Source organism: Panthera onca, chromosome E1 (genome assembly GCF_046562875.1).
Source record: "Panthera onca isolate mPanOnc1 chromosome E1, mPanOnc1 haplotype 2, whole genome shotgun sequence".
NCBI lineage: Eukaryota > Metazoa > Chordata > Mammalia > Carnivora > Felidae > Panthera > Panthera onca.
In genome coordinates, this window is record NC_138352.1 from 31,345,800 (window position 1) to 31,372,356 (window position 26,557).

General features: G+C 50.8%; 1 protein-coding gene across 1 annotated transcript; it reads left to right on the forward strand.

Moving 5' to 3' along the window:
- The first annotated feature begins 636 nt into the window (after positions 1-636).
- On the forward strand, positions 637-19,995 carry CCDC92B (coiled-coil domain containing 92B). The gene is made up of 4 exons (XM_060646967.3): positions 637-884; positions 8,648-8,800; positions 13,431-13,478; positions 16,052-19,995. Exons 2-4 carry the CDS (start codon positions 8,671-8,673, stop codon positions 16,642-16,644), a joined length of 771 nt encoding a protein of 256 aa, XP_060502950.2. The 5' UTR covers positions 637-884; positions 8,648-8,670; the 3' UTR covers positions 16,645-19,995.
- Positions 19,996-26,557: the final 6,562 nt, after the last annotated feature.

Consider the following 26,557-nt stretch of genomic DNA (forward strand, 5'->3'; position numbering starts at 1 on the left):
CAACTACAGAAGTCTCCCTTGTGCAGTGAAAACGTATCAGTACCAATGTTCTGGACTTCAGAGTTTATAAAAGATTTTATCTTGGCTCTTCGGAGGTTCCCAGAGGAAAAGAAGATGTCTTACCAATTGGGGCCCAGAGAGGTAGGTGATGTGATTCACCCAAGGTCACACACTTAGTGAGAGGTCTCACTTCGCTGCCAATTAGGCACAAAATAGGTTTCTTGACCTTTGGTCAGGTCGCCCCCTCAACCCTTCCCTGGGCCAGTGGGCATAGCCCTGATTCCTACGCCAGTGGGTGGGCAGAGGGGCGGAGCGGATCGCGGCCTACAGGCCTGGGCGCTGTCCGCGGTGCTGATCCGCCCGCCGCGCCCTTGCTCGCCAAGTGGCCGGCGGGTTCCTTGGGTTTCCCTTCCAGCTCCCAGCCAAAGCCAGCTCCCTGAGTTCGGCTGCCCGCCGGGGTCCTCAGGCCTGGCTCCCGGGGCTCTTGGGGCTCCTGGGGTTTCCCCTCCCCCGACTGCGCGCCGCCAGCCTCCCCTCCCCCCGCCCCGCCCACGGCCCCTCCCCGCCAGTCCCAGGTCCCTCCCCTCCCCCCTTATCTCTCCCGCCCCCCCCCCGCTCCCCTCTACGGCTCGTTCGCCAGTTCCGGTCACGTTGCTGGGTGTTTACGCCTGGAGCCCGCCCCGGACCCCCCTTCGGCGCCCCGGAACCCCCCGGAGACCCGGCCCGACAGCCCCGCAGCCTCGCAGCAGCTGATGGCGCCGCAGCCCGGGCGGGTGCTGCGGAACCCCAGGCGCAGCTAGCGCGGGGAAGAAGAGCGCCTCCCCCCACCCAGCCTGGCCCGGACCCAGGGCCCTGCTGGCCAGTCGCTCCCTCAGGTCCCGAAGGTGAGGAGGCCGGTGGGCGTGGGGGGTGGACAGTGGGGGTGGCCACCGGCGGGGAGCAGCGGGGCCGGAGCTCCAGCTCCCCTGGGAGGGCTGGCGCTGGGCTGGGCACCGCAGCGCGCGGGAGGCGGACAGGACCCGCGGGCTGCTGGCAGAAGTTGTCCTCCGCCACCCGGACTCAGGTCCTTACCGGCCCTGGTGAAGAGTCCAGAGCGGCCTGAGGTCGAGCCACCGCCACCTCCTGCCACCTCCCATCACACACGTCTTTATGCCTTCCTTTCCCTGTCCTTCCTGGTACCCCTCTTCCCCGTCCTCCTTAGTCTCCATATCCCCTTCTGCCTTCTCTGGGAGTCATATTGGAGGCATAATCAGGCAGAACACCCAGACTGAAGGGGATGGGGGCTCCAGTTTCCTCATACATCCCACTCCCGTGTCCCTGGACACTCAGCTTTGCTGAGGCTGGGTGTCCTGAGATCTCTCCCCTTCAGTGGAGGGGGAACCCATAGCCTAGGGGTAACCGAGGAGGAGAGGTTCTGGAGTGGAGAGGATCACAAGACCCCTGGGGAAGATGGCTCCACCCACTGGCCGGGTGAGCCCACCTTGCAGAGTAGCAGACATTTGTCAAAGCCTGACTTCTTGTTCCCAACTCAAGTCCCTAGGAGAGCCAAGGACTTGGGGGGAGGGGGGTTACTTTCTAATACATGTACTTACTTGCCTAGGTGATTCCCAATAACACTGAACTCATTGTCCCTGTTTTACCAACATTCATTGTGCACCTGTTCCATGCAAAGGATTCCCAAAGACAAGGTCTTGCCCTCAGTAACTTTATGGCTTAGAGCAGAAGCCAGGCACCCCTGTGCACTCACACGGAGGTTGCCGGGGGGGGGCAGGGAAGTGTGATACATGGTAGAATGATTCCTGGGAAACACAGCAATGGAAGGGAGTCATTCCAGCTTGGTGAGGGTCAAAGAAAGGTTAGTAAGAAAGGTAGCCTTTGAGTAGGGCCTTGAAGGATGGGGCAGGTTTCAGGAGGCAGAGAGAGGGGAGAGGGATGTTCATCCATGGATATGGGGTGAGTTTGCTGTGAAAGCAAAAAAGGTAGAATCCCAAAGAAGAGGAGATCAGACTGCAAATGTGGACTGTGTTTAGATATGAAGGACCTTAATGCAGGGTGAGCACCCAGTGGGGTGCTCCTAGTTGCCAGAAACTATAGTTGTGTCTATTGGGCAAGGTACTTAACCTGTCTGAGCCTCTGTTTCCTCATCTATGGAGTGGATATACTGATAGAACATTCAATGTAGGGTTGTTATAAACATAAATGAGTTAATATGAGTTAATATATGTAAAATGCTAAGAACAGTGCCAGCCATTTATTATTGTTATGTAAGTATTATTACCTATGCAGTGATGATTATTATAAGTATCATTACCTGTGCCTCCATATCTGAGAAACACTTCTTGAGTTTCTGTTCTCCCACTACCCGAGGCCTCAGAGACAGGTAGTAGAGAGGAATAAAGACTAAGAAAAATAAAGGACGTAATTTATTTATCCATTTATTACCATGCTTGCCATGTCTAATATACCTACCCTGACTGTAAAAATGACAAAAATGAGTTTAACATTCTCCCCGAAACAAGAAGGCATTCTTTTTTTTTAAATTTTTTTTTTAATGTTTATTTATTGAGACAGAGCATGAACGGGGGAGGGTCAGAGAGAGAGGGAGACACAGAATCCGAAGCAGGCTCCAGGCTCCGAGCTGTCAGCACAGAGCCCGACATGGGGCTCGAACTCACGGACAGTGAGATCATGACCTGAGCCGAAGTCGGACGCTTAAGCTGGACCTGAGCCACCCAGGTGCCCCAAGAAGGCATTCTTAAAGAATTTTAACAAAACATGAATATTGAGTGTTCAGAACAGTACAAGGATATTTGTTGACTCAATAAATACTTTCAGTCCCGAAGAGAAAAGAAACACGAAGAAGGAAATTGAAACTGGGACAAGAGAAGCAGTCAGGGGGTGAGGGGTGGCAGAAAATGCAAACTCCACACAAGCAGAAAGCAAGAGTCTTCAGTTCTGGTTCCTCTCCCAGCCGCTTCGTCTGCCTGAGGGTGAGATGGGGCAGCAGAGGCCAGGGGACATTGAGCAGATTGAGGGAGGGGGAGTGGTTAGCCACCCAAGGAAAGACTGGACTCTAAGAGTGATGTTCAAACTTTTGATTAGCAGAAGGCTTTTCTCCAATGAATTGTCAATCATATAAAAGAGGGGTAAAAATAACAAAGCCTCTATCCCTGCCTTGTGCCTCCAACCATCTTGACAACTTCTGAGACTCCTCTGCGGAACTCTGGGCTCTATGTAGCAAAATTTGCAAACCAGTAATTAGGATGATCCCAACTGCCCCTGGAGCCCTGAGTGCTATGATTCTGCATTTTCTGTGGTTCTTCTAACCCAAAGAACTATAACAAGGGAAAGGGGAGAGAACTACAGTTTCCTATTTGCCATGTCCGTTGGAATCAGATAGCTGGCAAGAAAAGTGCGTACCCAGAAGCTTCGAAAAGACAAGCAGGAGGTGAGGTCATTTTTAGAGACCAGAAGCCCAGGCCTTAGAGAGTGAGAATTGTGTTGGGTTAGAGGGTTCCTGAGCCTGACATTTTGTCTGTAGTTGGAGACATGAGTACAGAAGCATTCTCCCAGCAACTTCCCAAAGGGAAAAATACTTGTAACTTGCAGACAGATGAGAGGCATGGTAAAAGTACTCGGGATTACCTCTATAAACTTGAACCCTGTGTTACAGGCCCCTTTTTTATTTTTAAATAGACAATTTGTTAAATGAACATTTTTCATCAAGCTAGAAAATTAAAACAAAGAAGAACTAGGAGCACAGGAGAAGGTGGGCAGGGAAACAATACAGACCCTGAGGTGGCCAGGACAGTGGACAAAGGCAAGGGACCCTTCTCACTTTAATCTGTGAGGTAGGATATCTTGGGCCGGATGTGGGGAGAAGATAAAGCTGGTAACTCTAACCCTTCAGCCGCTGCCACTGGCCTGGACCAAGTTCTCAGGCACAAGCTTCTTCTCAAGCCAGAGGTTTCCAGGACTTACTTTCCTTCCTTCCTTCCTTCCTTCCTTCCTTCTTTCTTTCTTTCTTTCTTTCTTTCTTTCTTCTTTCTGTTTATTTATTGATTTTTGAGAGAACGTGAGTGGGGGAGGGGCAGGGAGAAAATCCCAAGCAGGCCTCGTACTGCCTGCGTGGACCCCAACACAGGGCTAGAACCCACGAACTGTGAGACCTGAGCCAAAACCGGGAGTCAAAGCTTGACATACTGAGCCACCCAGGTGCCCCTAGGGCTGCATTTCTCTGGGAAAATCTGACATTTTCCTGGCTTGGGCCTTCTGAAGTGTGACAGCTGCAAATAAGAGATCTGTATTGTGGTTCCCCTTCCCCACTCCATTTCCCGCTCTCCCCCAAACAAACTAAACAATAATGTGTAAGAAAGAATATCTGCCAAGATCATTTGTGACCCAAATTTCTGCCCTGAGAAGAGCAGCCTGCCTAGTTGGAAACAAATCCTCAAGTCCTTCTGGGAAGGCTCAGAAACAGCTGGTTGGCTCAGCCTCTCACAATGGCCAGGGTCCAGTCTCCAGGGCTGTGTGGAAAAGGCTTTTACTCTTCAGAGACACTTACGTTTCAGCGGTTGGGAACAGATATTTTCTCTCTTCATCATAAGCAGAGGCCCACATGCCTTCGTCCTCCAGGTGCGCACAGACCAGACACATAGATGCAAGAGAAGCAAGAACTACCCCCCCCACCTACATGCATGTGCACATACGTGCACTCCTCGAGGCACACACACAGACTCAGGGACATGTGCAGACACACAGGCACACACATGCCAACATAGTTTTACAGCAGCACAGACAGAGCTTCTCTGTTCCTTATGGGTTATGCACCAGTATATCTGACTGCCTACTGGACATCTATTTCTCCCCGTTTAGGTCTCTTGAACATGTCAAATCTAACATGTCTCAGGCTTCAACTTATCTCCTCTGTAAGTCTGCTCCTCCATCAGTCTGCCCAGCTCCACAAATTCACTCATTTGTACATTCCACGAGTATTTACTGAGTATATTCTATTTGCCAGATACTGTGCTAGGCACTAGGGAACAGGAGGAAACAAAACAGAGACCTTCATCTTATGTTGCCAACAGTCTGGCAGAGGAAATGGGCAAGAAACAAAATGTAATATACTCATGTGGTGATAAATTCATGGGAGAAAAACAATGCAGATTAAGGGAGTGGAGAGTGACAGAGGGTTCTATGTTAAATCAGGTAATCAGAGAAGGGCTCTGAGGAAGTAACGTCTGAGCAGAGTCCTCAGTGAAGGGGAGGAATGGGCCATGAGGGTATCTGGGTGAAGGGTATTCCTGGGAGATGGGACAGCACACACAAAGTCCCTGAGGCAAGAGTGTGTGGCATATTCAGGAAACAGTAAGGAAGCTAGAGTGCCTTGGGTGGAGCCAGCAATGGATGAGCAGTAGTAGGAGAGAGCAAACAGGGCCAGGGACAATTGTATAGGATCTGGTAAGAATTCTGGACTAGGAATTAAGTGTGATGGGGAACTGTTGGGGGGTTTTGAGGGGGGAGCAGGGAGACGTGATCAGATGTGCTAAAGGAACTCCAGCTGCTGCATGGGAAACAAGGCAGGAGTGGAAGAGAGAAGCCAGTCACAGGCTACCACAGTGGTACATCAGAGGGATGGTGGGAGCTGGGACTAGGATGACAGCAATGGAGATAGTGAGAACCGATTGGATTCAGGATGCACGTTTTCAAAGGTTGAGACAACTGGATTTGCAGATGGATTGGCTGTGGAATATGAAGAAAGAGAGGAATTAAAGATAACTCCTAAGTTCTTGGCCTGAGAAACTGAGTAAATAGGTAAAAATCAGTGCCATTTATCAAGATGGTGAACAGTGGGCAAGAGCATGTTTTTAAGACAGATCACAAGAGTTCAGTATTCGGGCATGCAAATTTGAGGGACCCATCAGACATCCAAATGGTGGTCTTAAGCAGTCAGTCTAGCATACAGGAGAGAGTTAGTTTAGGAGTCACCATATAAATAGTAGTTACAGCCATGGGATTGGACAAGATCACCTACGGAGAAATTATAGATTAGAGAAGAGGTCCATTGTGAAAGAGGTCTAATGTGAAAGGTGAGGAAATGTAGAAAGATCCAGCAAACATATTTGCGTTGCCCAAACTGGAAAACTAGGAGACATCCCAAACATTCACCCTCCCCATCGTCATGACTTAATATAATCCATTCCCATGTGCTGCCAATTCTACCCCCAAAATATACCTGGAACTTCTCCTGGTCTTCATCTCCATCATCTGGTCCAGGCCTCTATCATCTCTCACCTTGACCACTGCTCCATTCTCCCAGCTGACCTCCCACATCCATTCTGCCCCCTCTAATCTGCCCTCCCCATAGCAGCCAGAACGATCTTTTAAAAATGCAAATCAAAAAAATATTTTTTTAAAGGGGGGTACCTCGGTGGTCCAGTTGATTAAGCATCCAACTTCGGCTCAGGTCATGATCTTGCATTTCACCAGTTCAAGCCACGTGTTGGGCTCTGTGCTGACAGCTCAGAGCCTGGACCCTGCTTTGGATTCTGTGTCTCCCTCTCTCTCTGCCCCTCCCCTGCTCATACTCTGTCTCTCTCTCTCTCTCTCTCTCTCTCTCTCTCAAAAATAAATAAAACATTAAAAAACTTTTTTAATGTAAATCATATAATGTCCCTCCTCTGCTTAAAATCCTTTAATAATTTCCCAATTCAGGGGTGCCTGGATGGCCCGGTTGGTTAAGCATCTGATTCCTGATCTCAGCTCAGGTCATGAGCTCATAGTTTGTGGGACTGAGCCCTGCATTGAGCTCTGCACTGTCAGTGCAGAGTCTGCTTGGGATTCTCTCTCTGTCCCTCCCCAGCTCTCTCACTCTCTCTTTCTCCCTCTCTCAGAATAAATTTAAAAACTTTAAAAATAATAATAATAGTAACTTCCCAACTCATTCAGTATTAATCCAAAATTCTTGGCATAGTTTACGAGACTATGGCCCGATCCTTCTCTTGCTAACCTCTCTTCCTGCAGCCCTCCCCTAATACCTTACACTTCAGTCCTCACTGGCATTGACAAAGTCTCTGTTCCCCGAAAAGACCATGTGAAGCACTTAGTATAAGGCTTGGCACATAATAGGCACACAGTAAATGTAAGCTATCATTATTATCCTACCTCAGGGTTTCACAAATGCTATCCACTGTCTCGAATGTTCTTCTCTTTATTCTTCTAACTTCTATCCCTCCTTCAAGTCTGTATTACTTTTCTATTGCTGCATTAAAGATTTTCATAAACTAAGTGGCTTAAAACAGTATCAGTTTGTTACCTCACAAGTTTCCAAGGATCTGGAGTCTGGCACATTTTAGCTGGGTCCTCTGCTCGAAGCCTCAAAAGGCTGAAATTAAGGCTGGCTGCATTCTCATCTGAAGGCTCAACTAGGGAAAAAACTTGGTAGGGATGCCTGGGTGGCTCAGTTGGTTAAGCGTCCAACTTCAGCTTAGGTCATGATGTCACAGTTTAAAAGTTCGAGCCCTGCATCAGGCTCTGTGCCGACAGCTCAGAGCCTGGAGCCTACTTTGGATTCTGTGTCTCCCTCTCTCTCTGCCCCTCCCCTGCTTGTGCTCTGTCTCTCTCTCAAAAAATGAATAAACACTTTTTTTAAATCTATAAAAAATAAATAAAATAAAAAATTTTAATGTTCATTTATTTTGAGAGAGAGAGAGAGAGAAAGAGCATATGTGTGAGTGGGGCAGGGGCAGAGAGAGGGAGAGGGAGAATCCCAAGCAGGCTCCATGCTCAGCACAGAGCCCAACAGAGGGGCTCGATCTCATGACCTCAGCTGATATCAAGAGTCTGGTGCTTAACCAGCTGAGGCACCCAGGTGCCCCAGATTTTGTTTTTAAATAATCTCCACACCCAGTGCGGAGCTGGAACACACAACTCTGAGATTAAGGGTCACATGCCCTACCCACTGAGTTAGCCGGCGCCCCATCCAACTCCTCTTTTAAAAAAGGACTCTGCCACTTGCCTTCAGCCCATAGAGTTCATCTTAGTATAATACACATCAGATCTTCCTCCTCTGTGACCTGGAAGAGCCCAGGGCCCTGGGTTAAGTTTAAGTCAGAAAAATGGATTTGAACTGGGAGAGGGTGTGCTCTAACCATTATGCTGGTCTACCAGCTGGTGGGTGAGCTGGGATGCTGGCGGGATGGGTTTTTCCACTCCACAACTCCCTCATTTTAGCCATGAGAAAACAAAGAGCCCAGAGAGGGAGAGGGCTTGCCCAGAGTCACACACCTGGTTAAGAAGCAGGCTAGAACCTGCCTCTGTCTCTCTTTATTGACTTTGTTGCTCCATTCATGTTCCTCCCTGAGAAACAGAAAGGCTAAAGTTACATGCAGGCAGGGGAGTGAAGCCATTTCTGTTCCTGGTTCCCTGAAGACCTCTGGTTCTTCATCTATTAAATGGGAATAATCATACTCCCCTGATGACACATGCATGAAGCTTTGGTGAGTAAACGGGGGAGAGAGCTACGGCGGTAGAATTGTCTACCTGGTGGCAACAGGAGCCCAGACTGCAGGACATTATGAGGGATCTGAGGGGGGGCAGGGCAGATGGCCCCACAAGATGTGGGCTTACCTTCTCGTCTTTCCCCCAGGTGGGGCCCAGGCCTGGGTTGCCATGGATACCGTGTCCCTGGAGCATCAGATCCAGAGTGTGCAACGCCACATCAGCTTCCTGAAAAAGGAGCAGATGGCCCTGCTTCGAGACCTGCACCTGGAGATCCTGAGGCTGCAGAAACGCTGCTCAGGTGAGGCCGGAGGGATGGTGGGCAGTGGGGGCCATCAGCAGTCATCACCATCAGCAGTCTCTGATGGAGTGCCCCCCATGAGCCTCCCTAAACCTCACAACAGACCTGCCAGGTGAGGGTCACACCCCTTTTTCTCATGAGGAAACTTGTCTTGGGGAGATGAGACACGAGTTTTAGAGCAAAGGGCTCTGGTTCAGTAGCAGAAGAAAACCTGGGAGCCATTCTTAGGGATTCCTGTCCTTTGCCACTAAGTGTTCATCAAGCACTTCCCAAACCTTGCAAGCCCTCAAGCTAGTTGGGGAGATACACACACAGGATAGTTGGGGGCGGGGGGGGGGGGGTAACATTTAGACTTACAGAAAATGAAGAGGCCCGGGGCACCTGGGTGGCTCAGTCAGTTGAGCTCCCAACTCTTGGTTTCGGCTCAGGTCATGATCTCACGGTTCATGGGTTCAAGCTCCGTGCCGGGCTCCGCACTGCTAGCACGGAGCCTGCTTGGGATCCTCTCTCTCTCCCTCTTTCTCTCTCTCTGCCCCTCCCCCATGCTTGCTCTCACACTCTCTCGCTCTCTCTCTCTCAAAATAAATAAAATTAAAAATTAAAAAAAAGAAAAGAAAATGAAGAGGGCCAATGAGAGGTCATGGGTAGGATCATGTTCAGACTAAGGTGTGGGTGATAAAGGAGACCAGGCACCCCAGGCTGCCCAGAGGAGGGAGCATTTCCACTCCCTGAGGCTGAGATGTAGACCTGCTGAGACACTACGGGGGAATGAGGGTGGAGAAAGCATTCCAAATGAAGCAAATAGCATGGCAAAGTCCAGAAGGTAGGAAATCAAAAGCTCGGGGAAAGTTCTATTTGACTGGATAAAGCTGTGCTTAAGGCTGGTGAGAAATACAGCTGGAGCCAGATGACAGAAGACCTTGACAAGCATCAGGACAGCTAAGAAGTTTGGCCTGTCCTCCTGGGTAGTGGGGAGCCCCTGAAGGTTTCTGAGTAGCATCATGCTCTTTAAAAAACTCAGCAGTTGTGTGAATTGGAGGGGGAGGGAGGCAGGGATACCAGTGATGAGGCTGATGCAGTGGTCGAGGGGAGAGATGAAAGGGGCAGAAAGGGGAAGACCAGTGGGAGACAGGGTGAAGGGAAGGACTTGACAACCAACTGGATTTGTAAACAAGACAGAAGGAGGTACCAATAATGAAGCCAAATGCCAGCCCTGACCTCTGCTCTTGGACTTCAGGCTTCAGCTGCCCGGCCCTCTCAGAGGCTGGGCTCTGGCCCAAGTGCTCATCCAGGCCGAGTCCCCAAGTACAGGTGTTAGAGGCAATGACTCATAGAATGGGTCACCTGAAACAGCCCAACCTCTTTCTTATACAACTAGATAAACTGAGACCCAAAGAGAGAGAGAGGGAGAGAGAGCACGCACACCACACAATATGTCAGTGACACAGCCAAGATTAGACCCCAGAGCTGCAGACTCCCAGCTGTGCCTGCCTCTTGCAGCTTTCTGCATACTCTCTCCCCAAGATGCTCAGATTTCTACCTCCCTCCCAGCCTCTGCTCATGGGAGGCTCCCCATTCTCCAGAGGGAAACTCAGTGACCTGCCTGGCTTCTCACTCTGGCTTCAGAGACTGGTCGTCCTGACTCTCGGCCCCCACGCTGTCCTTGGCTCCATATACAGATTCAGCTGCTACATTCCTAGGCCAGGCTCCCTGCAATCTCCCCGGAAGCCTGGATGGCATCAGGAGCCAGTCCATGGGTCAGAGATGGCCCATGCAGACTCACTCCTGCCTGATGCCACTTTCTCATTGCAATAACAACATTAAAGGAAAATCAAGATGAGTGGACCCTAAGACCCTATAGCTCTTGCCCTGATTTCTTTTTGCTTTACCCGAATTCTGAAGACCTGGGTCCTTCCACTCAGGACACAGGCCAGGATCCCAAAAAAAGTGTAATAGGCAGGAACACCCACCACCACCCTCCTCAGCCTGCTATGGGACTGCAGCCTCTCAGTTATTGATTCAGGAGATAAAAATAACACTGGGTTGGCCTGAAGCAGCCACTGCTGGGGCTGAAATACCTGAATAAGGCCCTTCTTCCAATGGGTGGAAGAAAGAGGAGAAAGGAACAGAAAAAAGTAAATTTTTTTCAAGGGGATTAAACAGGGACTTAGATGGATGCCTGGTTGGCTCAGTCAGTAGAGCATACGACTCTTAATCTTAGGGTCATGAGTTCAAGCCCCATATTGAGCATGGAACCTAGTTTTAAAAATAAAACAAATTAAGGGGCGCCTGGGTGTCTCAGTTGGTTAAGTGTGCAACTTTGGCTCAGGTCATGATCTCACAGTTTGTGAGTTCAGGCCCTGTATCAGGTTCTGTGCTGACAGCTCACAGCCTGGAGCCTGCTTCAGATTCTGTCTCTCCCTCTCTCTCTGCCCCTCCCCCACTCATGCTTTGTCTCTCTCTCTCTCTCTCTCAAAAATAAGTAAACATTAAAAAAACTTTTTTAATAAAAAAATAAATTTATACATATACACTTATATACATATATGTATATATATGTATGTGTGTGTATATATACACATATATGTATGTATATATGTACATGCATATACATATGTAAACAGGGAGGGTGCCTGGGTAGCTCAGTCAGTTAAGTGTCTGACTCTTGATTTTGGTTCAGATCATGATCTTATGGTTTGTGAGATCAGGCTCTGAGCTGATAGCATGGAGCCTGCTTGGGATTCTCTCTCCCTCTCTCTCTGTGCCCCTCCCCTGCTCATGATCATACTCTCTCTCTAAATAAATAATAAATAAACTTTAAAAAATACAAAAATAAACAAGGACTCAGAGGCTGGGAAGCGGATGGGAGAAGGGATGAGCTAGTATAGGAACCAAGTGGGCAGGGCTTCAGAAAGAGCCTGCCAAAAAGGGATGGCACTCAAAAGGAAGGGGTTCTAAGAGGTGGGTGGGCATATTCTGGTTGGTGGGGCAGCCTGGATGATAACAAGATCTGTCCCATGTATTCAGCACTGACTCAGCCCTGGGTTGGGCCCTCTGTTTATTTCTCTAATTTAATCCTAGCAATAGCCCTTTGAGAGGCAGGTGCAATTTTGTCCCCATTTCACAGATGAGAAAACTGAAGCCCAGAGAGGTGCTGTCACTGGCCCAAGGTCACACAGGGTATCTGACCTCACTGCATGCCCTTCTAAAGGGAAGATGGGCAGGGAGATTTGATGGATGGGGGAGTGGAGCCCAACTAGGATTCTATCTCCCCTCCCCCAACTTCCTGGTTAAGAGTGAAACCAGCCCCACAGGGAGTTAGTGGCAGAGCCAAAATCCCTTGAGCTACTCCAGGGCCTTGCAGGAGGGGCCAAATTGGCTCCAGGAAGCCCTGGAGGGTGGAGGCATCAGGGTCCTCCCTGGGGCTCCAGGAAGGAGGTTCAGACTCAGGTCACAGCAAAAAGCCCTAGCAACAGTTGGCCTCCCAAGGGAAGAGCCAGGTGAGGGCCCCACAAGACTAGACTGTGTAGGTGCTGTGGGCATTGATGCCAGAGATGTGCTACCTTATCCCACTCCCAAGTTCACACTTCCTTTAGGCATCTGACTGCACCCCTGCAGGAACACACACGTGCTCCAGGACAGGTGGTTTCTGTCACCAGTTGCTGCTGGGCTCCATCCTGCCCTTTTCCCAGCTTTTGAGCCTTGGTGGAGTCCAGGGCGCTGGGGTGGGGCTGAAAAAATGATCAAACTCAGCTGACTGAGGAGCAGAACATTCTGGGCTGTGAGGAATGGGGACTGGGCAGACAGGGATGTTCCCCCCCGCCCCCGTGGTGGCTGGGCTGCCAGTGAGAGCCCAGGAGGAAACCTCTCCTACACCTCCTACACCGTTCCCTTAGCGGACTGACCCCGCCCCCTCAGCATAAGCCAAGTGCCATTCAGGACTTCCGTCACCAGGTGGCGCTGTTCCCCTTGAAGCCCCTCTTCTTACCCTGTGGAATATGGCGGAAAACAGCGCTGAAAAACGAGCTGGACTGATGTTCAGAAAATAACACAGGCACGACAGCACTGGCTGTGAAAATAGTGAAACGCATGTGCCCTGTTGGTAAATAGCCACTGTCCTGAGTCCCCCTCCAGTGCCTGCAAGCAGCCCAGACACTTCGCACGTGCACCAACTAAACACTAAAGGGGCTGTGCCCTGCACAGCAGGGGTCTTCCAGAATGGCTCTGATTTGTCCTCATGTTAGATATTTTATGTTACCTCTGGGAAGGAGCTAGTACTCCCCCCCAGGCCCAAAAGCAAGCCAGGCTCCTCAGTCCCACAGGGATGAGCTAACCTCCAAACGCAGGCCACTGCACTTGCACTGGAAAGATCTCTGGGCTTAGAATCAGGCCAATCAGGCTCAGGCTGTGCCTTGCACCTGTCTTCACTTCTTCCCCTCACTGGACTGCAGTAAAATAAGTAAGGGAGATGGTTTAGATGGTTTCTAAGGATGCTAATATTGTCACTTTTACTGAGCTGTGATTCCCTGATCTCTCTCTCTCTCTCTCTCTCTCTCTCTCTCTCTCTCACACACACACACACACACACACACACACACACACCACTACCTTTTATTTTCTTTCCCCCCAGAACTGACTCATGACCTGGAGATGAGAGAGGCCCAATCTCACCAGCAAGGTAAGAAAAGGATGACTGGTGGGGAAATAGCATGGGGGCCCAACAGGTTACCTTTTCCCCACCACTTGGTAGGACCCAAGCCTTCTCTGTCCCCAGTCCAGACTTGGGGGACTGCCAATCCTCAGCTTCTTCAGCAGAGTGAAGGATGTCAGCCCCACTTACCTACTCATCTGGGTGACATTGTGCAGTGAACAACCTGTACCACCATACCTTGTATCCATGTCTCTGTTCAAAGTAGGAAAATGAAGGCAGGAAGGAGATGGTATCTTGGAAGTCCACCTGGTCAACCTCATTCCTTTCTGTGACCCACCTCCCTAATCCTTCCCATCCTTGCATAATTGATCTCTACAGTCAGTGTCCACACCCTCCAAGATGCTGAATGCTGAGATGCAACACAATGGCAATGGAGCCCATGGCTTCAAGGAACATTGTCTAGATGAGGAGAAAAAAGAAACACGTCAGCAAATCCTTCATTTTCCAAAAGCGTGACTTCTTGCCATTGTAGCAATTCCACTAAAATATCTGTTTACAGATTATTACTTCACCCATAAAATGGAGGTGGGGGGGGGGGGAGATGGTGTTCAATGGAGATGAAGTTTCAGTTTTGCAAAACTCACAACAATGTGAGTTTACTTTACACTACTGAGCTGTACATTTAAAAATGGTTAAGAAGGTAAACTTTATGTTGTGTTTTTGCTACAATTGAAACTTTTTTTTTTAAGGGAGGGGTTCCCTCGTTGAGATCTTAATCACCAAAGTTATATGATCTCTGAGAACTGGGACTGGATGTTATCCATCATCTCCAAGGGCAAGACATGGAGAGGGACTGAGTGAATGCTTAATTTAAAATGAATCACTATGTAGTCTTTCTTAGCAGAGAGGAAGTTAGCTGGGAATGGACCCCCTGCCATACTGATGTGCTGCTCATAGATGAAGAGCACCTGGGTGGCTCAGTTGGTTGAATGTTGAGCATCTGCCTCTTGATTTTGGCTCAGGCCATGATCCCAGGGTTGTAGGACCGAGCCCCATGTTGGGCACCGCAGTAAGCATGGAACCTACTTGAGATTCTCTCTCTCCCTGTGCCCCTCTCCCTTTTGGGCACTCTCTGTCTAAAAAAAAAAAAAAAAAAAAAAAAAAAAGGCTACATACAAGACCAAGACTTAGGTATGGAGAAGGGTGGAAATTTTAAGTAAAATACTGAAAACCCTACAAATCCTTCCCATATTTGTTCATAAAGTTCTAAACATTTATAGACTTGAACGAATTCTACCTACTTCTTTAAGTGGCAACACGGGCAACCTCTTCATGCTTGAGTGCTTGGAGGAAGGAGGCATACATCCCAAACACCAGTTCTGTGACAACAGCAACCTTCACCCCACCTCTGAAAGGGTTTCCTTCCTCTGAAAGGGTTTCTGGGGTCATCTGAGCTCAAGGAACTGCCCAGCATCCTGGTTTTTGTCCTCTCTCAGGGGGGTGGACAGCTCCCTTTCTTTGTCCTCCTACCATTTGGCTGGTTTTCATATCCTTTCCTGAGTCACCTTTTTGGCTACCTTTTGTCACCTTTCAGCCATCTATGTCTCTACAATCGCTCACATGTGTTAATCCCAGGATATGTTGCCGGCTGAAATGGAAAGAATTAGGATCCAGGAGGCAGGGGTCCTCAACTCTGGGGGCACATTAGAATCACCTGGGAACATTGAAGAAGTACCAGTTCCCAGGTCCAATCCCACAGATCCTGATTCAATTGGTCTTTGTTAGGGCCCAGGAAACTATGTTTTAAAGCTCTCTGGGTTGTTCCAATATATATACAGTGTTGAAACCCAGCGCCTTGGGCAAAGGCAAACAATAAAGAAGTAACACAAAAGAAATTACAAAATGTAACAAATGCCCTATGAAAGAAACAGCAAGGTTGAGGGCACACTAATTGCCCTTTCTCACCCACATTCCCAGGTCCCAAGTCTTTCAGTCCCTCACTTTTGCATGTCTCTCCTACCTCCTACCGCGGATGGGGCTTTTGTACAAGTTGTTCCTCTCTGCACAGCACCCTTCTGTCTCCTCTTCACTGCTTAACTCCAGCTCATTCTTCCAACTCATCCTAGCCTAAGTGGTTCTTCTGCTGAAAAGCATGAAGGTCACAGTATCCAGTTAGTTGTGGCATTGGCACATGTCACTGATGCAACCTCACATGCATTTGTGATTATGCACTATACCTCTCCCACTATGCTTTCTGTAAGCTTCATGAGGAATGTTTTATTATCCACCATATCCCCAGTGCCTAGCACAATGCATATAGTAAGGGCTCAACAAATATTTGTGGGTGTGCATGAATACTGGTCGGGGAGGGTTTTGCATTTCAGCTGAGACCTGAAGAATTAGAGGAGAGACCAGGCGGTAGGATAGGTGCCAGGGCCCCGAGGAAGCGAAAGGCCTGTGTAGCCGACGAGTAGGAGTGAGGGAGAGCGCGGCCGGACGGGTGGTCGGGGAGGTGCCGGGCTCTGTAACGTGGCTCGGCGAGCTGTGCAGGGTCGGCCAGGCGGGGACCGTCACCTCTCCTCTCCATCTCCCTTCTCCAGAGGCGGCGTCCCGGGAGCTGGAGAGCAAGTGCCGCGCACTGGAGTCGCAGCTGGCGGCGCGGGCGGCCGCCAACGCCGAGCTTCGGCGGGAGGTGGCGCAGCGCGAGGCGCTGGTGTCTGCGCTGCGCTGCAGCCTGCGCACGGAGGAGCGCCGCTTCCTGGAGGAGCTGCGGCGCCGCAGCCACCGCGCCACGGTGCTGGGCACCGAGCTGCAGAAGCACACCGAGGCGGCCGCCTACCTCTCCTGCCAGCTGCACGCGGCGCGCCAAAGACTGCAGACTCCGCGCCCGGGCCCCGCCGCCGCCGCCGCCACCGAGCCCCGGCCCCGCCGGCGCGCACAGCGGGCCCGCCGGCCGCCCGCCGCCGAGGCCGCCTCCAAGGGCCCGGGCCGGGACTGGGCCGCCTGGGACCGCGCGGCCCGCGCCCTGGACGACATCGACCCCATGCCCGATCCCGCGCTCTTCCTCTACGCCCGGAGGCCCCCGCGGCCTAGCGGCCGTAGCCCGCGCCAGCCGCCTCCCCAGGAGCCCCCGGACCGAGCCGGCCCGCCGGCCGCGCGCAGCCCGCCCAGCGCGCCCGGGGAGCCGGAATAGGCGCGGGGCTGCGGGGTGGGGAGTGGGGAAGGCCGGCCCGGCCTCCGGCTAGGGACGCAGCTCGGGCCGCGCACGCACGTCCCGGGGGCCGCGGGAGCCGGCGCTCCTCCTGGGAGCGGACGGAGGCGGCCCCAGCTCCCCTACCCCGCCCAACCGCCCCCGCCTTTTGTATTGTCCTCCCCCGAGGGAGCTCCTCCGCGGGGCTGCGAGAGTGCACCTTTTTTGTGGAGAGGGCTTGGTGTACGGATGCTGATCAGTTCTCCACCCTGTTGCAGGGAGGGGAGGGGGCGGAGGTCACGCCCTGCCCCGGGAAAGCTGACAATCGTTGGACGGGAGGGGGAAGGCTGGGCTGGCCTACAAAAGGAACGCAGTGGCACTTAGCACCCCTAGGCCTCCCAGCTCCCCCCTCGGGCCTCCCCCAGCCCCGCACGGCTGCCCTGCCCGCCAAGCCTTCCTTCGAGGGGAGGCTCGAGCTAGGGGCTAGCGGCTGGACCTTTTTCCTCTGATGCCGCTTCTCCTACCCCTACCCTGCTGATAGGTCCTTACCGGTGAGCACCCAACACTTTAGAGGCATTTCCTGCCAGAGCCCCTGGTAGGGAAATTGTGACGTGATGGAAGTTTGAACTTCTGGAAGGTAGCACCCATAGACCCTTGGAGAGGAGTACAGAACGGGTTTGGTGACAGAACCTGGTCTAGAGCTGTCTCCAGTTCAGTCCTTTCCCAGGATGCTCATCTAATATTTAGACCCCGGAGCTGCGCTAGGGAAGCGAGGGGGACACTCCTGAGTCCCGTACGGACATACGTACGGCTGTGGAAGGGCACAAAAGGCCGTCCCCTTCCGGATGCAGCTGGGAACCTGAAGGCTGCCTTGGGAGCTTTCCTAGTCCTGTTTATTGGTGCTAATTTTGCCCAGCTGCACCCAGAGCCGGGAAGAAGGGCCGGGTTCTTGGAAGTGGACGTAGTTGAGAGAGGTTTGAGTTTGCTGGGGTGGGGCGAAGGTAGGAGCACAGGTTAGTCCCCAGGCTGGTCCCCTCTAGGGATGCCCCCGATCCTACCAGAACTGACAGTGGCCGGGTGCATCTGTCTAGGATAGCCAGTGGTGAAATGGCAAATGAGACACCCCACATCCTAACTACTTGCCCCCAGCTCCCCTCTCCTGACCAAAGGCAGGAAATGCAGTTCTGGTCTGGCCCCCACCCCAAGCCCAACCCCTAGAAAGACAAACCCCTAGAGCCCCTTCCCCCATGCCATGCCTCCTCTGATGGTCCTAAGTGCCTGTGAGGTCTTCCAGGGGCTGCTGAAGGAGGGTGGGGGGCAGGGAGAAGCCCTTACCTCTGTCACAAGTAGCGCGTCCTGGCAGATCCTGTCCTGAGGCTGAGCATTCTGTGTGTCACCCAGGATCTGGGAGTTGAGCAGAGCCAGTCTCCAGGGGTGGTGAACCCTTCTTCCATCATCGTCCCTGTGATGAACAGGGGGAACCCCCAATCCTGTCCTCTTTCACTATGTTGGAGGGAGCGGGAAATCCCCAAGAATCAAAACCAGTGAGCACACTCTGGGCCCCCACAAATATGCTGTCCTTTCCCAGCTGATTGCACTCAGGACTGCTGAGACCACTGCACAATAACTGGGCCTCATCTGGGCATCCAGCCCCTGGAATGCAGATGCCCAAGGTGTGGATGCCCTTAGGACAGACAGGACAGACAGTGCTCTCTCTCACTCAGTCTCGTTGGGCCACAATGTTGGCCTGGAGTCCTTGCTCTGCCCTGGCCTCTTACCCTTCTCTCCTGCCCCGTGGTTGTGCCTCTGCCCTCCGTGTCCCCCCTCAAGTGTGTGTGACTCACTGTACCCCTGGTCCCATTGCCTCCCTTTCAGAGGTGCCTGTGTGAGGAGGCCTCTCTCCTCTCTTGGCTGCACTCTCCTGAAGGGACCCAAAGGACTGTGGGAAGGAGGGAAAGGGTGTCTTTCTAGAGCAACCCACCTAGATCCTGAGCTTCCACAATCACACTTTTGGGGTAAACAGGGTGACTTTGTTATGTTGATTCTTCTACAGAGATGGTGAAGTACTTTATCCACCCCCTCCCCCCAACCCTGCCCACCTACTAAAAGCCATAGCTATGCCTGCCTGGCCTCCCCCAGCTCTATAGCAATAGCCCTTCCCCTTCCCTCCTGGGTACCCAGGGTGTCTAGCCAGGGGGCCTCCACCACACCCCTCCCCCAGGGAGCCTCCGGCAGCTTGTCTGCCTCTCCCCAAGTAACCCCATCAGCACCTCCAAACTCCTGTCCCTCTTCTAGCAACCAGAGATAATGACAATTATTTGTGGGGTGCTTGGAGATCCCCCAGATGAAAGGTTCTGAGTGCTGGCTGACTTGCTGACTCTCACCTGAGGTGTTGAGGGTCTGGGAAAGGAAATAAGCCAACCCTCCTCCTCCACTTAGCAAGCTGGGGGGAGGGGCTGAGGGCTGAGGCAGATGGAGGGTTCCAATTTTAACCAATTCCTCTTCCCCATTCTTCTAGAAATAACGGACTGAGGACTTCCCTCTCTCCACCTGCCCCACATGCAGCAGAATGGGACTGGGAGTCAGTAACCTGCCCTTGGCCTAGGAGCCCCAAATTCTTTAGCCTCCAGCTCTCTCCCTCTCCTAGCCTGGGGGACCCACACTGCCAAAGGAAAGACCACTTCCCATGAGCCCCTGGAATGTGTGGGTGACTAGAAGGGAAAGGATCGTGTCTCCTCCCCGCTCCACTCTTCTCTGCAGCACCATGAGTCCCCATTGGGGAGGGGCATGCTGACAAGAACACTCAGGGCCCCGCCCCCCCCCCCCAGCCCCCGCCTCGAGGTGGAGTTCCAGCCACACACCAAGTATGGATAGACCCAGGAAGGAGAGCTGCAAGTGGGGACCCCTCCCTGTTCTGGAAGCCAGCCAGGGACAAGTGGCCAATGCAGCATGAGACTCTATACCCCTGCCCCCCATATCCCACCCACAGTGGCCTGCAGATTGGGGGACCACTCCAGGGCTGAAATGGGGTAGCCCTTCCCCAAGCCAGCAGCAGAGTAGAGGTCTCCCCATGGAGAAGAGGGAGGCCAGGAGGGTGTGGAACAGCATCTCCTTAGTGCAAAGAGCTGGGGATCTCTAAGCACCCTCTCCCTGAGGTGCCAGCCTTGAATAGGGACATGCAGGGCTTCCACACCACCTGGCAGGAGCCCCATTGGTGGGGCAGAGGGATCCTGCTCCAAATTCTCTGTTGGCTGCGCTTTTTAATCCAATGCTTTTCAGAGTGTATTCACTCACCTACAGAAATAGAGCCCTGTGCTTTAGGGGTGACTGTCATATGCCTTATTCTTAATAAAATATCTGAAAAACACACACGTCAGACCTCTTCTCTGTGGGCACTCTGCCCTACCCGACCTCTGTGCCTGCAGGAGTGGGAGAGGATGTGGAGGACACGGTGGTTTGGGAGGCCGCCTGTGGGTTAGGTGAAGTCTGGGAGCTGAAACTTGGAGTCTTCTCACTGGATATTCCTCACAGGCATAAGGCACTCATCTGAGGCGTCCCAATGCTCAGGCTAGCCCTGTCCCTCTCCCCATGGCACCCCAAACCGAATGAACAAATGAGACCTTAGATCTGAAGCTTCTGACTAGCGTTGGGAGAGAGAGACCGGAAGGCCTCCAGGCCTGGAATTGCCCAATGTCTTGGCAGGGAAGAGTCCTGCGGTTCTGGCATCTTTGGCCACGCTGCTTCCCCTTTCCTGACACCCACGCCCATCTGATCCGGCTGCAAGAAGCCCAGCATCCAGAGATGAGCCCTATTCTTATCTTCCACTAATGAGGGTTATCCTGAGACTGCATTCCGGGAGCTCAGCACACCCAGCCCCACAAGGATTTAAGCCCGTGCGTTTTCCGTATGGGTCTATGTTGTGGAGAAAAAGCAGCAGCTCTACATTCGGGGGATTCGGGGGAAATAATGGTTTGCCTGCAACCTTTCTGATAATAGGACCCATTGCTTCCTTTTGGGGAACTGCTCTCCTGCCATCTCAGATCCCCGTGTTGGGGAGGGGGCGGGCGCTGACTCTACCCACGTGACCCAGGTAAAGTAAGGCACACTGATTGGTTTGGAGATGGGCTCGTGACTCAGTATGAGCCAATGAGACTCAATCTCAGGACTTCCGCTGGAGCCATTCATTCAACACACCAAGTTAGATGCTAGGGATCCATCAGTGAACAAAACAGGACTATAGGGAAATAGACACGCGAGTGGCTAAATGGCGGAATATCAGCCTGGAGGTCTGGCGTGTTGTTTGCTATCGCAAGGGATAAGGGTGCCTGAATATGAAGCTATCATACCAGAAGCAGAAGCAGGAGAGATGGAGACAATTCCCGACAATTAAGCTGCTGGATCCAGCTATGCCTTGATCCCACGTACCCCTGCCCTTGTCAGTTATATGGACCAATAAACTCCTCCTCCTCCCGTACTTTTTTCCCCCTCCCCTACTTTTGTTTTTAAGTGGTCAGCATTAATTTGTACATTTTTTTAACTTTATTTTTTTGAGCTAGTTTTTAAAAAAAATATTTATTTGTTCTGGGGGAGAACGCAAGCAGGGGAGGGGCAGAGAGAAGGGAACAATGGATCCTAAGAGGGCTCTGCGCTGACAGGCTGACAGCAGAAAAACCTATATGGGTCTCAAACTCATGAAACCCGAGATCATGACCTGAGCCTAAGTTGGACCTTCAACCGACTGAGCCACCTAGGTGCCTGGAGCTAGTTTTAGACTTAGAGAAAAGTTGTAAAAATAATACAGAGTTCCTGTATATCCTTTATCCAGCTTCCCCTAATATTAACATTTTACTTTATCATAGTACAATTAAAACCAAGAAATTGACATTGGTACATGATTAGTAAGACCACAGATCTTAGGGGTGCCTGGGTGGCTCAGTTGGTTGAGTGTCTGACTTCGGCTGGGGTCATGGTCTCCTGGCTCATGGGTTAGAGCCCCCAGTGGGGCTCTGTGCTGACAGCTCGGAGCCTGGAGCCTGCTTCAGATTCTGTGTCTTCTCTCTCTCTCTCCCTCTGCCCCTCCCCCACTTGCGCTCTGTCTCTCTCCCTCTCTCTCAAAAATAAGTAAAAACATTTAAAAAGAAAAAGACCACAGACCTTATTTGAATTTCACCAATTTTTCCACCAGTGCCCAGTTCCAAGTTTTCTTTTCTTTTTTTTTTTTTTTTAAGTTTATTTATTTACTTTGAGAAAGTGAGCAAGGTGGGGAGGGGCAGAGAGAGGGAGAGAATTCCAAGCAGTCTCCACACTGCCAGCATAGGGCCCAATGTGGGGCTTGAACTCACAAACTGAGAGATCATGACCTGAGCCAAAATCTAGAGTCAGATGCTTAACCAACTAAGCCATCCAGGAGCCCCTGTTCCAGGTGTTCTATCCAGGATCCCATTGCATTTAGTTGCCTTTCCTTAGTCTTCTCAATCTGTGACATACTTTTATCCTTGTTTATTTATTTTTAAATGTTTATTTATTTATTTTGGAGAGAAAGAGTGAACACAAGTGGGGGAGAGGCAGAGAGGAGACACAGAATCCAAAGCAGGCTCCAGACTCTGAGCTGTCAGCACAGAGCCCCACACAGGGCTTGAACTCACAAACCACAAGATCATGACTTGAGCCGAAGTCCAACACTCAGTCGACTGAGCCACCCAGGTGCCCCTGTGGCATGCTTTTTAAAGCCATTTTGAGTGTGGTTTTACTGGCTTGTTAGCCCCAAAAGTAAGAACAAATAATAAGTGTGGGGGTGGGGGTGGGGGGATAGGTGGACCACAGTCAATAAATTACACGAATAAAATATTTGTAGAGCTCTAGGGAGGGGGTAACCACTTCCAGCTGAGACCATAAAGGACTTTGACAGAAACAGTGATATCTGAGCTTGACTGTAGACCTGGGATGGCTTCCACATCTAGCCTGTCACACTCTTCCCAGGGAAGTTGGCATAAAGAAAAGATAAATGATTTACTCAAGGTAAGTAAGGAGGTTGCAGTGAAGGAGTCGGGGCTGGAGCTAGACTTGAAGTCACATGTATTGATTCCTACTCAGTGTGTCCATATGGAGCAGGCAGGCATGGGGCCTGGGCTGCCCCATCACAGTTCCTTGCTCTAGTCTCTGGGGGATCAGATTTGAACTCAGGATGGGCTAGGACCAGACCTGTAGCGATTCCCATTCTGAGAAGTGTGGCCCAGGTGTCTGCTGGTCTATTGCCTTTTATGAGGAGGAAAGCGCAGCCCTAGATAAGCATTTACCCAGGACTCTGGGGTCCCGTGTTCAATTCGAGAAAAAAGGAGAGAAGGAAAAGAGAGAGAAGGAATTGGCCTTAGGGTCCCCTCACAAACCTCTGAGGGAATCTTGGCTGACCCTAGCCCAGAGAGATGGACTGTGCAATGTTTGTGCCAGATAAGTCAGAGATTATGCATGCAAACCCCTCATTTTACACATGGAAGACTGAGGCCCAGGGCATCTCTATGACTGTCATCCCCTCCCTCCTGCCAGTTCGGCCCACACAGATTTGGGGTGGAAGAAGGTGAAGCATTTCCTCCCTATGGGTCACTAGAGTCAAGCCAGTGAGGTAGAGGACTCTCTCCTGCAATCCAGGAGTTTGGGTTCCTGCTCACCTCTCCAACCTGCTGGGAACTCTGAAAAGGAGAAGGGAAATAGGAATGCCCAGCCGAGTGGGTGTATCCATCATCACACTAATTAGGGAGGTGGGAGGCTTTAGGCAAGCTCATTATGCAGTCTAGGTCTCAGTCTTGATAAACCTCCCTTCATACTTAACATCTTTACTCAGGAGTGTCACCCAGGCAGCCCTGAGGATGGGGACTATGTAACAGAAGCCTGCTAGGGAAAGGGGCAGGGGATCCGTGGAAGCTAAGTTGCACGTTCTTTGGCTGCTGAGACTGGTTAGTGATTAGGCCCATGGACACGTTGGTCACTAGCACCCATGCTGACCAGTAGGCACTCAGCTCCTGACCATGGAGAGGACGGTAGAGGAAGGCTAGGGCATGGTACAGGCTGATACATCTCCAAGCCTCAGCCTGGGTCTCAGCCAGGTATTGTGGAAATGATCTGAAGCTCTGGATAAAAAAGTCAAAGCATACAGTTTGCAAAAGGGATGTCAGACATTACAAGGAAAACCCACATATTACTAACAATGATGGGGGGCGTCAAAGGTGAGCGCCTGGGTTGCTAGCGACATTCTGTCCTCAGCGTCCTGTGGAGCCCTCACAAAGGACTGCTTAGTGCTCTCTACACCCAACTCATTCATTCAACCAGCAAATGTGCATTGAGCACCTACGCTGCACCAGGCTTTGGGAAGATGCTGGAGATGCCTAGATAAATAAGGCATGGTCTTGCTTTTAAGAAGTCCCCCAGTCTATGGGGCGCCCGGGTGGCTCAGTCGGTTGAGTGTCCGACTTCGGCTCAGGTCACGATCTCGCGGTCCGTGAGTTCGAGCCCCGCGTCAGGCTCTGGGCAGATGGCTCAGAGCCTGGAGCCTGTTTCCGATTCTGTGTCTCCCTCTCTCTCTGCCCCTCCCCCGTTCATGCTCTGTCTCTCTCTGTCTCAAAAATAAATAAACGTTAAAAAAAAAAAATTAAAAAAAAAAAAAAAAAAAAAGAAGTCCCCCAGTCTAGCCGCTGGATGCCTCACCTGAGAGCCAGACATGCCAGCTTGGCCAAGACAGTCTCGGTTTATGCTGCTTATCCCAATGCCATTATCAATAGTGTCCACTTTCGCTCTCAAAAGTGTCCTGGTTTGGACAATAAATTACATGGTCACCTTAACCACAACATAATGTATAGGCACTGGTGGAAACAGTTGCGGAAAGCGGTGGGAGTAGTTGCTATAAAGACCATGATGAAGAGGGGCGCCTGGTTGGTTCACTTGGTTAAGGAGCCGACTCTTGATTTCAGCTCAGGTCATGTTCTCACAGTTCTTGAGCTCAAGCCCTGCGTCGAGCCCTGCAGCGCCGTCAGCACGGAGCCCGTTTGCAGTTTGCAATTCTCTCTCTCCCTCTTGCTCTGCTCCTCCATCCCTCAAAATGAGTAAATATATATATTTTTAAAGACCATGATGAAGAGACATGGGTGGAGGCAACCTGAAAGCAAGAAACTACTTAATATGTTATTGGAGGTTAGACCACCAGACTACAGAGAAAATGGCCAGAAGATGATGCTTTTTTGTGTGTATCTGTTTTCCTCTCATCAGGCTTACTGCTCCCAGCATTAAAATTGAACTACGTTTCTGGTTATGAGTAATGTTACCAACATGGAAGGGGCTTCCACGTTCAGCTACACTGGACTAGGTACGGTTCTCCACATTCCTTGAACTTCATGGATACAAACAAAGTACCCATCAGCTGGGAGACTGGTTAAAAGAATATAATCGAGCCATAAAATGCAATGAGAAGGCTCTTTGTGTACTGATATAGAACAATCTCCAGAATGTATTGCTAAGTAAAAAAAATCAGTGTAAAGAATAGCAGGTACGGGGGCGCCTGGGTGGCTCAGTCTGTTGAGCGTCCGACTTCGGCTCAGGTCACGATCTCACAGTTTGTGAGTTCAGGCCCCACATCGGGCTCTGTGCTGACAGCTCACAGCCTGGAGCCTGCTTCGGATTCTGTGTCTTCCTCTCTCTCTGCCCCTCCCCTGCTCATGCGCGCGTGCGTGCTTTCTCTCTCTCTCTCTCTCTCTCTCTGTCAAAAATAAATAAACATTAAAAAAAAATATATCAGGAACAGAGTGTTACCATTTGTGTAATTAAAGTGAAAAAATATGTACACACACTCACACTCCTATATACAAAGAATATAAAAGAACTGGGAACCTTGGTGGTCTGGGGAAGGAACCTAGGTGGTTTGGGGCAGGTGAGATTTTTACTGTATAACCTTTCGTACTTTTTGAAAAAATGTTTTATTTATTTTTGAGAGAGTGCAAACAGGGGAGGGACAGAGAGAGAGGATCTGAAGTGGGCTCTGCACAGACAGCAGTGAGCCCAATGTGGGGATCAAACTCACAAACCATGAGATCATAACCCAAGCCAAAGTCAGACACTCAACTGACTGAGCCACCCTGGTGCCTCTGTGCTTCTTGAAATTTGAACCATGTGAATATGTCACCTATTTACAATTCTAAATAAAATAAAAGTGGTGACAAAATAAATAACTGAGTGAATAAATTCCCAGAGTCCTTCCTTCTGTGTCTGCCCAAATAATTCCTCTGACTTGCTTATTAAAATTCATCTTACCCTTTGAAACTCAGTTCAAAGCAGCCTCTTTCCAGAAGCCCTCCCTGACTGCCTTGCCTGCACAGTCAAAACAACCTTCTTTAAAGGCTTTTATTCTGCAATCTTGGACATGAAGCTGCTGTGTGCATCTCACTTCATCCACCAAATTGAAATTTCTCTTGGCAGTGACTGGCTCTGATTTTTTCTTTCTTTTTAATTTTTTAATATTTATTTATTTTTAATTTTTAAATTTATTTTTGAGAGAGGAGAGAGAGAGAGACAGACTGCAAACGGGGGGAGGGGCAGAGAGTGGGAGGTAGGATCTGAAGCAGGCTCCAGGCTCTGAGCTGTCAGCACAGAGCCCAATGTGGGGCTCACGCTAACTGCAATACCATGACCTGAGCCTAAGTTGGACGCTTAACTGACTGAGCCACACAGGTGCCCCAAAAGTTTATTTATTTTTGAGAGAGAGACAGAGATAGAGAGACAGAGTGTGAGTGGGGGAGGGGCAGAGAGAGAGAGGGAGACACAGAATCCAAAGCAGGCTCTACCTAGGCTCTGAGCTGTCAGCACAGAGCCCAGGAGGGGCTCGAACTCATGAACCATGAAATCATGATCTGATCCGAAGTCAGATGCTCAACCG